Source organism: Leptopilina heterotoma, unplaced genomic scaffold (genome assembly GCF_015476425.1).
Source record: "Leptopilina heterotoma isolate Lh14 unplaced genomic scaffold, ASM1547642v1 Lhet_14, whole genome shotgun sequence".
NCBI classification, from domain to species: domain Eukaryota; kingdom Metazoa; phylum Arthropoda; class Insecta; order Hymenoptera; family Figitidae; genus Leptopilina; species Leptopilina heterotoma.
Window position 1 is genome coordinate 2,146,735 of NW_025110859.1, and position 14,683 is coordinate 2,161,417.

At 23.8% G+C, this 14,683-nt stretch overlaps 1 protein-coding gene across 2 annotated transcripts; it reads right to left on the reverse strand.

Moving 5' to 3' along the window:
• Positions 1 to 380: 380 nt before the first annotated feature.
• Positions 381 to 10,006, reverse strand: LOC122497927 (JNK-interacting protein 1). 2 transcript variants are annotated; one of them, XM_043605353.1, is made up of 8 exons: positions 9,529 to 10,006; positions 5,740 to 5,949; positions 4,445 to 4,662; positions 4,055 to 4,333; positions 1,539 to 1,691; positions 1,180 to 1,463; positions 862 to 1,040; positions 381 to 594 (listed from the first exon to the last, which is right to left on the reverse strand). In XM_043605353.1, exons 1-8 carry the CDS (start codon positions 9,609 to 9,611, stop codon positions 522 to 524), a joined length of 1,479 nt encoding a protein of 492 aa, XP_043461288.1. In that variant the 5' UTR covers positions 9,612 to 10,006; the 3' UTR covers positions 381 to 521. The 2 variants fall into 2 exon arrangements, with proteins under 2 accessions (XP_043461288.1, XP_043461289.1); XM_043605354.1 differs by having other exon boundaries at positions 4,445 to 4,641; positions 9,529 to 9,970.
• Positions 10,007 to 14,683: the final 4,677 nt, after the last annotated feature.

Genomic DNA, 14,683 nt, shown 5'->3' on the forward strand with positions numbered 1-14,683 from the left:
AAAAGCGGTAGGGTTTTATTTTTTCTGCATTTTCTTGAATTTTTCCGTGCAGAATTTTAGACCACTAACGCAAAAAATATAATCGAAAATTAATTTTTTTTCTCAAATATACATAACGTAGATAAACAAAAATAAAATAGTAAGAAACTTTAACGTAGTGTAAAATTTCGAAAATTAAATAAATATAATATTATAATAATTAACGAGATATTTTTTTTGTGTCATTATAGAAAATGCAATTATTAAGTATTATAATTTATATATAAAAAATAATATAATAATGAAATAGAAAAAGAAAATTGCACTGTCGGTCCCTTTTTCTTTTAAAATTACAACCTTAAAATCTTATGACATATTATATTATATATATATATTCACCATTTTTAAATGTTTGATTCGCGTTTAATACTTCAATATCTACAGCTGAGGGATTATTTACAAGGGGAAATATAGATAACATTTTTTTCTTCTTCTTCTCGTCTCTTGAATTTTTGTATAGTCGCTACATCAATCTAGGCTTTTTATTCAATATAGATATCCTCTATTGGGAAAGCAGTCTCAATGAATTTGGTGTAGAATCGATGAAAGGCTCGTCTGTAAATTGAGACACTACTTTTAATAGTGCTTATATTTTAGTATACAAAAATTCGTTATTATTTAAATTTATTAAAAAGTTCATTTTCATTTTTTTATTTCTTAATTTAACTAAAATGTCTTAAAAATCTTTTCACTTTAAATATATATAATATAAATAATCAATATTAAAATTAATATAATTGTACCTAATTATTAAAATTAATTTTTATTTTGTTGAAAATAATTTAATTTTTATTTTGTTGAAAATTTGTTTTTTGAACTCACCCAACAGCTTCAGCAACTGGTCGAGTGGATTCCTGACCAATGAAGACGTGACAAGCGAACCTCTGCAAGGTTGGATGTTTCGTGATGAAACCGAGATAACGATGATCATGGGGATGAAATGCACAGAAGGATACGTTTTTCAATGAATAGAAGTAATCGTGACAAGGACCTCGAGTTTTCTGCAAAAGAAAGAAAATTCGAATTTATTAATTTAATTTATTTATTAATTAATAAATAAATACTAAAAAAGTCATTAGCAAAAACAATAATTAATCAGTAGTAATGAAAAAAAAATTTCTTAGGTTCAACAGCACTCACTGGAAGTTTGCTACGATCAACCATTCGAAGACCTTGATCAGAAACCTCAAGAATGCAACTTTGAGAATTAGGAGAAGATTGAGATGTATTTCCGACAATTCGTCGCACAGCCTGACAAACAACACTTGTCCCCTTGTGGGCCAGTGTCTCCACGGAGCCCAAATAACCCAGAAGATAACGTTCTCGCTTCACCTTCGGTGCCGTTGGATCAAAGTCACTGTAATCCATGTCCACCACGTAGGCAGATGGGAAAATTCCCTGACGTCCAGTTCTCAAATTCACACCTAAAATAAAATTAAAACAAAAATTAATGCCCTTTTATTATTTATTAAATTTAATGCGAAACAAAAAATACCAACCTTCGCACCAAAGATCATCAGCTTCCTTCTGAACATAAATAGGATCACCGATTTCAATTTCAATTTCATCGTGATGACGAGGAACGAATTTATGCAAACCTCTGTGAGTTGCTTCCAATAATTCAAGTTGTGTGAAAGGAATACCTACACTTCCTGTTAGAATAATGCATAATAATGTATATTAATAATCATTGTATTCCGGTAATCTGTTCGCAGTTTCAAGTTAGTTGCTCTTTGCTTTTTTATTTCCTAACAATTGTTAAATAATAATTTTTCTTTTTACCTAAATGTTTCAAATTTTTTAATTAATTTTAATATAAATACTTTACAAGAATTCAATGATTTAAAAATCATTGAAAGTATTTATAAAAAAATTTGAAAATAATTGAATTCATTTCAAGAATTTTATCGACATTTTTTTCAATACTTAATTTCTTTCGAGAAAATTTAATTAAAATTGTATTGAAAATAATTTAATTATTAGCAAGATTTTTATTAAAATTCTTTAAAATAATTGAATTGTTTTTAAGAATTTATTTCAATGTTCTTGAAAATAGTGGAGATTTTTTAAAATAATTTTTACTGAAAATTTAGAATGAATTGAATTGAATAATTGAATTTCATCAAGAATTTAATTATTTTCAATAATTGTAATTAAATTCTTTGCAAAAAGTCAATTTATAAATAATAAAAGTGTTCGTACAAAAATTCAATTATTTGTATATACCTAAATATTAAAATTCTTATCAGGCTTTCACTTATTTTCAATACAATTTTAATTAATTTCTTCGAAAATTTCAATTATTCTTAAAAAAATCTTGTAAAATTTTTTCGAGAAAAATTAATTATTTTAAAAAATAATTGAATTTTTCACAGGAGTTCAATTATTTAAAAAAAACGTTTAATATAAAATTCAATTCAAGAATTCAATTATTTTCATAAATAATGAAATTTTCGCTGGAATTCAATTATTTTAAATACAATTTTAATTGAATTCCAGGGAAAATTAAATTATTTTTAAACATTTTTTTTAAATTCTTCGAAAGAATTAAATAATATCAAATTTTTCACAGGAATTTAATTATTTTAAATACAATTTTAATAAAAATTCTTCTCAAAAAATCACTTGTTTTTTAAAATTTTGCAAAAATTCAATTATTTGTAGAAATAATAAACTTTTTCGCAGAGATAATTACTTAAAAAAAGTTTTAATAAAATTCTATTCAAGAATCCAATTATTTTCAGAAATAATTAAATTTTCGATGTACTGAAAATCCTGAAAATCATTGAATTCTTGCAAAGTATTTATAAAAATATTTGAAAATTCAATTGAAATATTTATTTAATTATTTAATGTAAATATATTAAATTATATTAAAATTATTCATAGATGATTGAATTGTTTTAAACAATTTTATAAGAATTTTTGTAAATAATTACATTTTTTTTGAGAATTTCATTAAATTTCGTAAAAATAATGAATTTTTTAAAGGTAATTTTAATTAAAAAAATTAAAAATTTAATCGAAAGTTACAAAAAATTTTATTAAAAACTTTTGAGAACAATTTATTGAATTGTTTAGATAAACTTTATTACAATTTTTAAAAATAATTGAACCTGTTAGAGAAATTTTATTAAAATTATCTTGAATGTAATTGGATTTTTTTCTATAGAAATTTAATTAAAATTATATTGAAAATAATTTAATTTCTCAGAAGAATTTTATTATTTACCAAAATAATTGATTTCTAGTAAGAATTTTATAATTTATAAAAATAATTGCATTGTTTCGAAGAATTTTTTATCAGAATCGTTAAAAATAATTAAATTTTTATTAAAAATCTTTAAAATAATTGAATTTAAAAAATATTTTTAAAAATAATTGTATTTTTTCGAGAAATTTTATTATAATTGTATTGAAAATAATTGAATTCCTTCGAAACATTTTATCATTTATAAAAATAATTGAATTCTTGCGGAGGATTTTACAATTCATGAAAATAATTGAATTGTTGCGAACAATTTTTTTTTGAATTTTTGAAAATAATTGAATTTTTTTGAAGGAATTTCTTTAAAAATTTTGAAAATAATGATTTTTGAAAAAGAATTTCATCAAAATTGTTTAAATTAATTGAATTTATATTAAAATTCTTAAAAATAATCGAATTTAATTAATTATTTTAAAAATAATTGTATTCTTTCGAGAAACTGTATTAAAATTATATTGAAAATAATTGAATTGCTCTAAAGAATTTTATTATTTATGGGAATAATTTATTTTCTTGCGAAAAATTTGTTTTGAATAATAAATAAGAATATTTAATATTATGTACTTAATTAAATGAATTCTTTAAATTTTGAATCTGTAAGCATTTCGAAAATTGATGTTTATTCTTGAAAATAAAAATCTTTTAAATTTACAAAATAATAATAAATAGAATACGCGTATCATTTGCTAGTTAAATAATAATTACTGTTAAGTAACTATGTAAATTCTCTTTTAAGTTTCATCTTACCAGGTGTACTGTCAGGCGAGACAGAGTCGATATTTTGAAGAGTACTGCAGGGAATTGGCGATACGCTTTTGGGACCATTGTCAGGTGAATGAGCAGTCGAGTGACCGCTGTCAGTTGCCATTCTTTCACTATCAGGAGAGCTGTCCTCGTGACGTAATCTAGTGTGAGATTTTCTCAGCATCAAATGATGTCTTCCCGGCGATGAATTTGCCCCAGCTGCCGCTGCCGCCGCCGCTCCCAATTCCTCCGCCAACGACATTTGACCCGTATTTGCAAAAGCTGTGTAATTATTAATTACTTATTATAATAATTATCATTTCGTACTGCTATTGAAATGATGAAATTTGAATAAATATAAGTAATTAAAATAAAGATACAATGGAAAATTACCCTTTTTGTTTTTAGGAATTTCCGGAAGTCTTCGGCGCTTTCGTTCCATTCCACCGCTGTTTGGACGATGCTCGGGAGTCGCCCAGGAACTCAATGAGGAAGATGAATCGCCAACGTCGCTGACGACACTGTCACGACCCTCGCTTCCATTCCGAAGACTGTTATTAAGTCCTGGACCGTAGATGGATCTTCCTCTGCTGTTCAGTCCATCGAACAAGCTATTATCACCGAAGGACAATCGAAATTTACCAGCTAACTACTTGTCATGCTCTAAGGACAGAATTTTCACACTAATGCGGGAAATTTTCATCAGATGGTTCTAATTATCAAATTTTTTTTCTTACTTTCTTAATTCTTTTTCTCTCTTATTCTCTTAAATGATTTATTTTTTAATTCAATTGATTGGTTTTTCAATTTAATTTATTGATTATTCAACTTATTAATATATTTGGTACTAAATTTTTTGGTTAATTATGTATTTTAATTAATTCAAAAAAATTTGTTTTAATTTCTAATTCTTATTGTTTCTATTCTTCTATTGCTTATTTTTTTTAATTTCTATATTCTATTTGCTTCAAGCAGTTGAATTTTACAAATGAAAATTTTAATTTTTACTATTTATTATTTTTTTTTTAACGAAAAATATGTCTTATTTCATATTCTTTTGTTAATTTTTAATTAATTTTCAATTAAATTTGAAATGTTACTGACTTTTTGACTTTTTTCAGAACCATCTGATTATTTTCTGAAAAAAGGGTCTATTTTTAATATTATTGCCTCTAGCATTCAAATTCCAGCAGTCATTTAATTAATTTATTAGAAATAAATTGCGCTATAAATTCACTAGCAAATTATAATTTTAATCTAAAATCAAATGAGACAATGTAAATTAATTTCTCACTCGCAGATAAATTATTTCATACTGTACTAATGAGCAAAAGTTACAGAATTTCTACTGGATAATATTTACTTGAAATGGATTAATTTTTTTATTCATTGTAAATAGAAGAAAAGTATTTAAAAATAAAAAAGGGAAATTTAAAAAAAGGATTTAAAAATAAAAATAGAAAATATTAAAAAAAGTATTTAAAAATAAAAAAAGGATTTCAAATGACTAAAAAAGTACAAAAATCAATGCAAAATGTACTAAAAAATACACTAATACTACAAAAAATAAAATATTACACGCAAATAAAATTTATAGAAAAATAAAATTGTATAATTTAAAAAAAGAAGAAAACTGTGCCGTAAAAAAAATTGTACTTAAATTCAAAGGAAAAAGTTTGAATCAATACCTAAAATCGCTGTCAGCCACTATGGAGCATCGATGTTCAAATTCAACTTCACTGTCCGGTGAACTGTGTCCACTTTGATTTTGATGCCTATGAATAACGACAACATCCTCGTCCTCAGAATCGACGACATCTCGACATGATCTACCAACATCCGCATCACTTCCCTGTGACGAAGTGGGCGAATCGTCGACCATAACATCGTGAACGAGTCTACAACAAAGCATTATTAATGATTTTTTTTCTCTCCAAAATAAGAAAAAAAATAAACAATCGTGACTCGAAGAAAATCGAAGAAAAAAGGATTATATAAGATAAAAAAAAATGGTGAAATTTATCAGTGTATTCTTTTTTTAATCTACTTTGTCAAACCCCTTGATATTAAAAATAAAACGCGAAACAAGAAAAAAGGGACATGATAAAAAATGTCATTTTTTAACATTATGCAAATGACAGTAACAGGTTTGATACTGTTTTGTCTTTTTTCATCGTCTAATTTTTGTTTTTTCATTTTTTCTATTTTTACTTTATTTTTTCACTTTATTTGTTAATTAAAATATTAATATTCAATATACTTTAATTTCTCCCTTTTTCAGAATTAAATTGAAATTAAATTTTTGTTTCCATTTTTTAAAAAATTTTTCTATTTTTTCCACTTAATTTTTAATTAAAATAAATAAATTATTATTCAATAAACTTTCATTTCTTCACTTTTCAAATTACCTAAATCTTTTTCAAATTAAATTTTTTTCTTCAAATTATATTTATTAAATTTTTATTTATATTTTTTTTACTTACTTTGTGACTAAAATAAAAGAAATTATTATTATTCAATAAATTTTAATTTCTTTATTATTTAAATTCTATTTTTGAATTGAATTTTTAAAGCTCGTATCGTTTATAATTTTTGTTTATATTTTTTTCACTTAATTTGTTATTTTTAATTTCTTCTTTTTTCAAAATTAACTTTAAATTAAATTAAATTATTGTTTCCAGTTTTTTACTTAATTTGTGACTAAAATAAATTATTATTCAATAAATTTTAATTTCTCTTTTAATTCCGAAATTAAATTTTCCCTTTTCAAATTAAATTTAAATTAAATCAAATTTTTGTTTCTATTTTTTCTTTACGTACTTAATTTGTAAGTAAAATAAATAAATTATTATTCAATAAATTTTAATTTCTCCTGTTTTCAAAATCAAATTTTTCCTCTAAATTAAATTTAGATTAAATCAAATTTTTTTCTATTTTTTCTTTACTTAATTTGGGACTAAAATAAATTATTATTATTATTCGATTAATTTGAATTTCTCATTTTTTCGAAATTAAATGTTTCCTTAAGTTGAAATGAAATCAAAATAAAAAAGAGAATTTGGTGAAAAATAAAAAAAGAAGGAAACAAAATTCCTTTGACAAAACTGATTTAATTTTCCAATCTCATCAGGAGCACTCGGGACATCTTCTGTTTTTCGGATAAAGCGAGATTCTTTTTGAGAACAATACCTGTTGAATGAAAAAACAACGAAGGATTAAAAAAGGGAAAATAATATCGAAAATAATATGAAAAGGGGGGAAAAAACGATGTGACCGCAGAGATGCAGATTGTGCTTTATGCGGCAGTCGAGCATCGATTTGTTGGCACAAGTGAAAAATAAAGAGCTGTCTCTCTGTGAATGTATTATATACGTATATACATGGGAGAGACTTGAGTATTGTACATACAGGTATTCAGGGGGCCTCTTTTACTTTTTCACTTTGCAAAGAAAAAAAGCTCTTTACATATTCGCCTTCTTATATTTCACTATATATTATTCGTGAGAAGAAAAAAAATAGATTATCTTTTATATCTGTGAGACAACTCCTTGAGATATACTTCTGCAAGCCGGGGGTTCAAGGAGGCTCACGAAAGGTGCCCTCTTCCTCCTTTTTCAAACTTTTACTTTTCACAAGGGTTTAAAAATAAGATCTCCAAAAATACTGTTTTTATTGACCTGTCTCCATTAATTAGGACTAAAAATATATAATATATTTCTTTTTTTCGACTCTTTATAATGAAATTAATAAAGTACTTAATTAATGTTCTCACAATTGTTCTCTTAATTCTTGAAAATAACTAATATTCACAAAAAAATATTAATTGTTAAAAATAATTAATATTCGAAATATTTCTCTTAATTCTTGATAATAATTCGATTTTTAATTTTCATATCTTATGCTCCCTTTGTTATTGGAAAAAATTGGAACAGAAATTAATTTTTCTTCCAATTATACTAAAAATTGACAAAATTTGATTTTTTATTTTTCATATCTAATTCTTCTTTCGTTATTGGAAAAATTTGACTAAAAAATTAATTTCTTTTCGAATAAAATAAAAATTATTCTTCTTTTAAAAAATTGGACCAGAAATTAAAATTCCTTTCGATTAAAATAGAAATTGGCAAAAAGTTACCTATCATTCAATTTCTAATTGTAATTTTTTTAAAATAAAAACTAGTTTTTATATTTTATGTTTATTTCGTTATTGAAAAAACTTCGGACCAAAAATTAAAATTCGTTTTGATTAAAATAAAAATTGTATCAGAAATTAATTTTCCCTTCGATTTAAATAAAAATTGGACCAGAAATTAAAATTCCTTTCGATAAAAATAAAAATTGGACCAGAAACTAAAATCCCTCTTGATTAAAATAGAAATTGTATCAGAAATTAATTTTCCCTTCGATTTAAATAAAAATTGGACCAGAAATTAAAATTCCTTTCGATTAAAATAAAAATTGGACCAGAAACTAAAATTCCTCTTGATTAAAATAGAAATTGGACCAGAAATTAATTTTTCCTTCGATTTAAATAAAAATTGTATCAGAAATTAAAATTCCTTTCGATAAAAACAAAAATTGTACCAGAAATTAATTTTCCCTTCGATTAAAATAAAAATTTAACAAAAAGTTTTAAAGAAATTGGAAAAAATTCAAATATTTTCCCTTAGTTTCTAATTAATAAATTAATTACCCTACATAAATGATAATTTCAGAATTGATTCGATAAAAATTGATTCACTTTAATCGTAAATAGAAAAAAAAGTTCCAATTTCTTTTTTTTAGGAAACCGAATCGCCGACCTTATCAAATTCCCCATCGGAAAGAACCCTTTCTCTCGAAATTGAAGGTTTTCGAATACAATTTCGACAATCAATTCGAAAGTACAAAAATAAAAAAACACCATTTATTTTTCTAAAGGAAACAAAAAGAAATAAAAAACAAAAAAGGAAAATATTGCGCGACAAATTTATCACTTATATTTATTAAAAATTCAAGTTCCTTACGTGCTCCACTTTTATGCCCTCCTTTAAAGAATTATTCGCCAATTGAGAATTTTCCCCACTATTTTTTTTCGCAATTTTTTTCGAATACAAAATTTACACTGTCAATGAAATGGAAATTTACAGAAAGTAAAAAAGAAAAAAATAATTTTGAACAACCTTGCTAAATAAGAGGGCGAGACTAATCTATAAACGGTCCATCCTCTTCTCTGCAATTTCTCCATAGCAAAAAATTACAAAATAGAGCAATTTTCAATAAAAATTCGGGGTGAAATTAATTTTTTTTTCTTTGTTGAATTCTTTTTAGCGAAAAAAAGAAGTTGGCGAAAAGTAAAAAAATCTTTCTTGGGAGAAGTATTATTAGTTTTCTAAGGAAATGTCATTCGAGGGTAAGAATGTTTAAAGAAAGGTGGAGTGTAATTTTTCACGAGAGAGAGAGAAAGGTGAATTTTTTTTGCTTTTTGAAAAACTCACCTGTAATTTGAGACGGGGGCTTTGATGTGTTGGGGAAGTCTTTCGAAATAACGGCGAAACTCTTCAAATTCAATGTCGGCCATTCTTGCGATGACCGTCAGTCCTGGAGATGGTGGAGGTAGAAACCCAGAGGGGACCAACGTGCAATCGTCGTCGCGTCGCTGCCGTCGAGTTTTCCCCTATTGATTCTGGCGAGGATGACGCGCGCATGTCACCCCACGTCAAACGCCTCCACCTTCGCCAATATATGTACATGTATACATACAACGTATTCCGCAAAAGAAAAATTATTTAACATCGGCAAAGACCTGCGCCTACGTTCGACCGATTTTAATTTTTCACTCCCAGAAGAAATGCAACCATTTTTTAGGATTTTTTTGGTATTTTCTTTCTCTTATCCTTTTTTTGGTTCTTTTCTTGGTCCTTGTTCTGGTCTTTATTCTGGTCCTCTTTCTAATCCTATTTCTGATCATATTTTTGGTCCTATTTTTGGTTCTCATCGTCAAAATGGATTTTCGCCCAACACCTGTAATTTAAAATTCTAATCAGTTTTATGAATAGAAAAACAATTATCTATCAAAAACATGAATTATTAATTATAAATAATCAATAAAGATAATATTAAAGAAAGAAGATATAAATATAAAAAGTAAATGAATTAAAAGACGAGAAAACGGAAAACAGAATGAAAATTACAAAATCAATTTAAAATTTAGTCCTGAACTGAGAGTAATTTGTAAAGAAAATAAATTATAAAAATAAGGCAAAGAAAATTTAATAAGATAAAAATTAAAAAAGACTAAGAGAAGTAAAGCGAAATTTGTATTATCAAGAAATAAATTTTATTCTTTTTTAAAAAAGATAGAAAATATTCCTGAAAGGAAAAAAATAAAATCAAATTATTTATTTATTTTATGAATTTATAATTTATTTAATTTGTGTTTTTTGAAAACAAATTTTTTTTATATTGAGTGAGAGAGTATAAAATATATAAGAAGTGGGACTTTTAAATATCGAAAGAAACATTTTGTTCTAAACGATGAGATTTATTTTTTGAATTTATTTAGTTTTAAATTAACGATAAGCGTTAACAATTGAAAAAATCGAAGAGAAATAGAAAAAATATTGAAAAAATTTACCTGCTGATTAAAAATTAACCGTAGAATTTCTTTTCCAATCAAAAAAAAAAAAAAAAAACCTCCGTATAATTTTTTTTCAATACAAAAAAAATTGTATGGTTCATTTAATTTATTTGCATACTTTTTATGCATCTCGTCCTTATTTTTCCTTCATTCGTGCCGAGAGTTCATTTCGAGAGGATCTTTATGTCAACTGACACTGAATATCCGTCTGCAGTTCAATGAAAAGCCGCATTCAAGAACACTTCAAAAATAATTATTCTCGTCTCCATTGAAATCTGGACAAAATTAAATAGTTAATTCTAAATATAGATAATACTTCTATGAACTTGAAATTTAAAGTACAAAAAACAAAAATAATTTTTGTCTTCAATTGAAAAAAAAAAATTATTTTGAAACTTTAAATAAGTTTTATATTCAATTTGTTTGTTAATTTCATTATTCTTCTTTTTACTGCTCGATTATTAAAAACAAAAGGCAAAAAATTCTAGTCCTCCACACACATTCAATTTGTTTTTAATTCAATTATTATTCTCTTTTTACTCCTTGATTATGAAAAATAAAAAGCAAAAAATTCTAGTCCCCACACCTTCAGAAATTGATCTAAAAAATTAATTTAAAAAAATTTAAAAACAACTATATAATTAAATTTTATAAATCGCATGAATAAAAAATTCCAAATTACAAAATAATTGAATTCAAAATTTTAAGTTTCAAAATATTTAATTTTAACATTTTTATATCTATTGGTATTTAATTAAAAAAATATATAAAAAAAATTCAATTTAATTTAAAATAAATAATTGAATTTAAAATTCCTAAATTGAAAAATAGTGGAAATCAAAATTCACAATTACAAAAAAAATTATTTACAGGAAAATAATTGGATTTTAAATTCATAAATTAGGAAATAATCAAATTAAAAATTCTAAATTATTAAGTGAATAAATTAAGTGAAATTGAAATTCTCAAATTAGAGAATATTTGAATTTTAATACAATAATTTAAAATTAAAATTCTTAAATTGAATTTTAAGATAATAATTGAATTTAAAATTCTTAAATTTGAAAATAATGTAATAAAAATTCAAAAATAAATTAATTTAAAGAAAATAATTGAGTTAAAAATTCCAAATTACAAAATAATGGAATTTAAGACAATATTTTGAATTTTAAGAAAATAATTGAATTTTAAATTCTTAAATTTGGAAATAATTGAATTAAAGATTCCAAATTATGATATAATTTGGTTTTTAAAAATTCTAGATTACAAAATAATGGAATTTAATGCAATAATTTCAATTTTAAGAAAATAATTTATTTTTAAATTCTTAATTTTGGAAATAATTGAATTACAAGTTCTAAATTACAAAATAATGGATTTTAAGACAATAATTTCAATTTTAAGAAAAAATTGAATTTAAAATTTTTAAATTTGGAAATAATTGAATTAAAAATTACACGATAGAATTTGGTTTTTAAAAATTCCAAATTACAAAATAATGGAGTTTTAAGATAATAATTTTAATTTTAAGAGAATTATTGAATTTTAAATTCTTAAATTTGGAAATAATTGAATTAAAAATTCCAAATTACGATAGAATTTGATTTTTAAAAAATAATTGAATTTAAAATTCTTAAAATTGAAAATAATGGAATAAAAATTCAAAAATAATTAATTTAAAGAAAATAATTTCAATTTGAAGAAAATAATTTAATTTTAAAGTCTTAATTTTGGAAACAATTGAATTACTTAATTTAATTTTAAATTCTTAAATTTGGAAATAATTGAATTAAAGATTCCAAATTACAAAATAATTGAATTTTAAGATAATAATTTCAATTTTAAGAAAATTATTGGATTTTAAATTCTTAAATTTGGAAATAGGGTAAGTGCAGGTATAGTCGGACAGTACTAGTAGTCGGACACTTTCGTGTTTTTTGGCAAATAAATAATAATGCATTGTGATAATTACTTTAAAAAATATACTGGACGAATGTGTAAAGTTTATATTTTATGAAATTAGTGTTATTTAAAAAAATAATTAAACAAAAAATATTTTATTTAATATTTTAAAAATCATGGTGTCCGACTATAGATACAACCATTTTCGAGTAGCGCAATGAGTAGCACAAAGTTTTGTTGATAATTAATCATAAATATTAAAACTTATAGGATTTAAACATTATATAAATAACTTTTAATTTGCTTTAATTCCATTTTCCAGCAGATAGCAATTAAAAAATTATCTGTTTTACTTTATAAATCCAAAATATCTGACAGATGTCCGACTATAGAAAAAAGGGAAAAAAGTGTCCGACTACTAAAGCATTCGGAATTTTTCATTAAAATGTTTATATTTTATTAAATACTCAAGTATTTGTAACAAATTTACATGATTTTTAATCCTGAAGAACTCCTTTAATTGATAATGTGCTTATAAACACAGTAGATATTTGTTCTTTCAAGAAAAAAAGCATAATATAAAATCGTATCCTTAAGTGTCCGACTACTAGTGCATTTACCCTATTTGATTTTTAATTTTCCAAATTAGAAAATAATTGAATTAAGATTTTCTAAATAACAAACTATTTTCGTATTTTTTTCAATAAAATTGAATTTCTGAAAAACAAAATCTCTAAATTAAATAAAATTTGTCCCTTACCATCTAATCATTAAAGAAAATAGTGGAAATTCGAACGTCAAGCTTTCAATTAATGCTTTTGAATCGAGTCTTTTGTTGAATGAACAGATTCTGTAACTATCCTCAGAAATCTCTCTTGAACCAAGGAGTGCATTGTGGTGGAAAATGGAACTCATCCTTATATAGATGGTCCCCCCAAGGAGTTTTCCTCCCCATGTGTAAAATGCTAAACTAAACGATGCGGGCAACTCTAAGTAATTATATAATTCCCATTCTTGTTAAGGACACCATTCCACTCTGTAACATTTCAAAATTTATATTAATTGTCAATTTTCAAAATTGCAACTCTAAAAGTGTATTTTTCAGTATTGAAGCATAATTAATATCTCAAATAAATAATTAATAATAATTAATAAAATTAAATTCTATTTTATTATATTTTTTTCTCAAATTAATAAATTGTTGAAACAAATAAATAAATAATTAAGTTAAACAAATAATAAATAAATAAATTACTGTATTCATTTTCTATTTAGAATTTTCTAGATATAAAATTACAGAAAAATCGATAGCAAGTAATTAGAAATAATAAATTTCATTCAGCACAAGGATTTTGAGAAGTGCAATGAAGTGAAAGATTCCTTTTCTTTTTTTTTTGACGTAAAAGGTATAAATAGTTTATTTTTGGACAAAGGATATGTAAAAGTATTGCATTAGTCTTCGAGGGGTGGAGGCGGTAGGAGAAGAAAAATATACGGTTGAAATCGTCTGGAAACACTTGATTCCATTAGTGTTAATAAAAAAACCTCGTGGTTTTATTCAAGGAGGTCACTCACGATGGTGGTGGTTGCGGTGTGTGATAACAGTAAGTGATGGGCCTCGGTAATGTGCTGCATCTACTTTATGCCAAAGAGAAGGAAAAACTCCCATGAGGCGAATCGAGCTTTGATTAAAGATTGTGTCTTGGTCTCTCGATTCTCACTTTTCTCTTGCAAAGAAAAATAATATTCTATTCTTTCAAAAGAAAAGGAGTTTTGTATAAAAGATTTGTTTTTCACAATTTCATAATATTACATATTCTTATATTATTTAAATTTTTAATTCGTAAATTAGAAAATAATTGAATTAAAAATTCTAAACTAAAGAATAAGTTAATTTTAAGAAAATAATTTAAATTTAAATTCCAAAATTAGAAAATAATTGAATTAAAAATTCTAAACTAAAGAATAAGTTAATTTTAAGAAAATAATTTAAATTTAAATTCCTAAATTAGAAAATAATTGAATTAAAAATTCTAAATTAAAGAATAAGTTAATTTTAAAAAAATAATTGAGTTTAAAATCGTGAAATTAGAAAATAATTTAAATTGAAA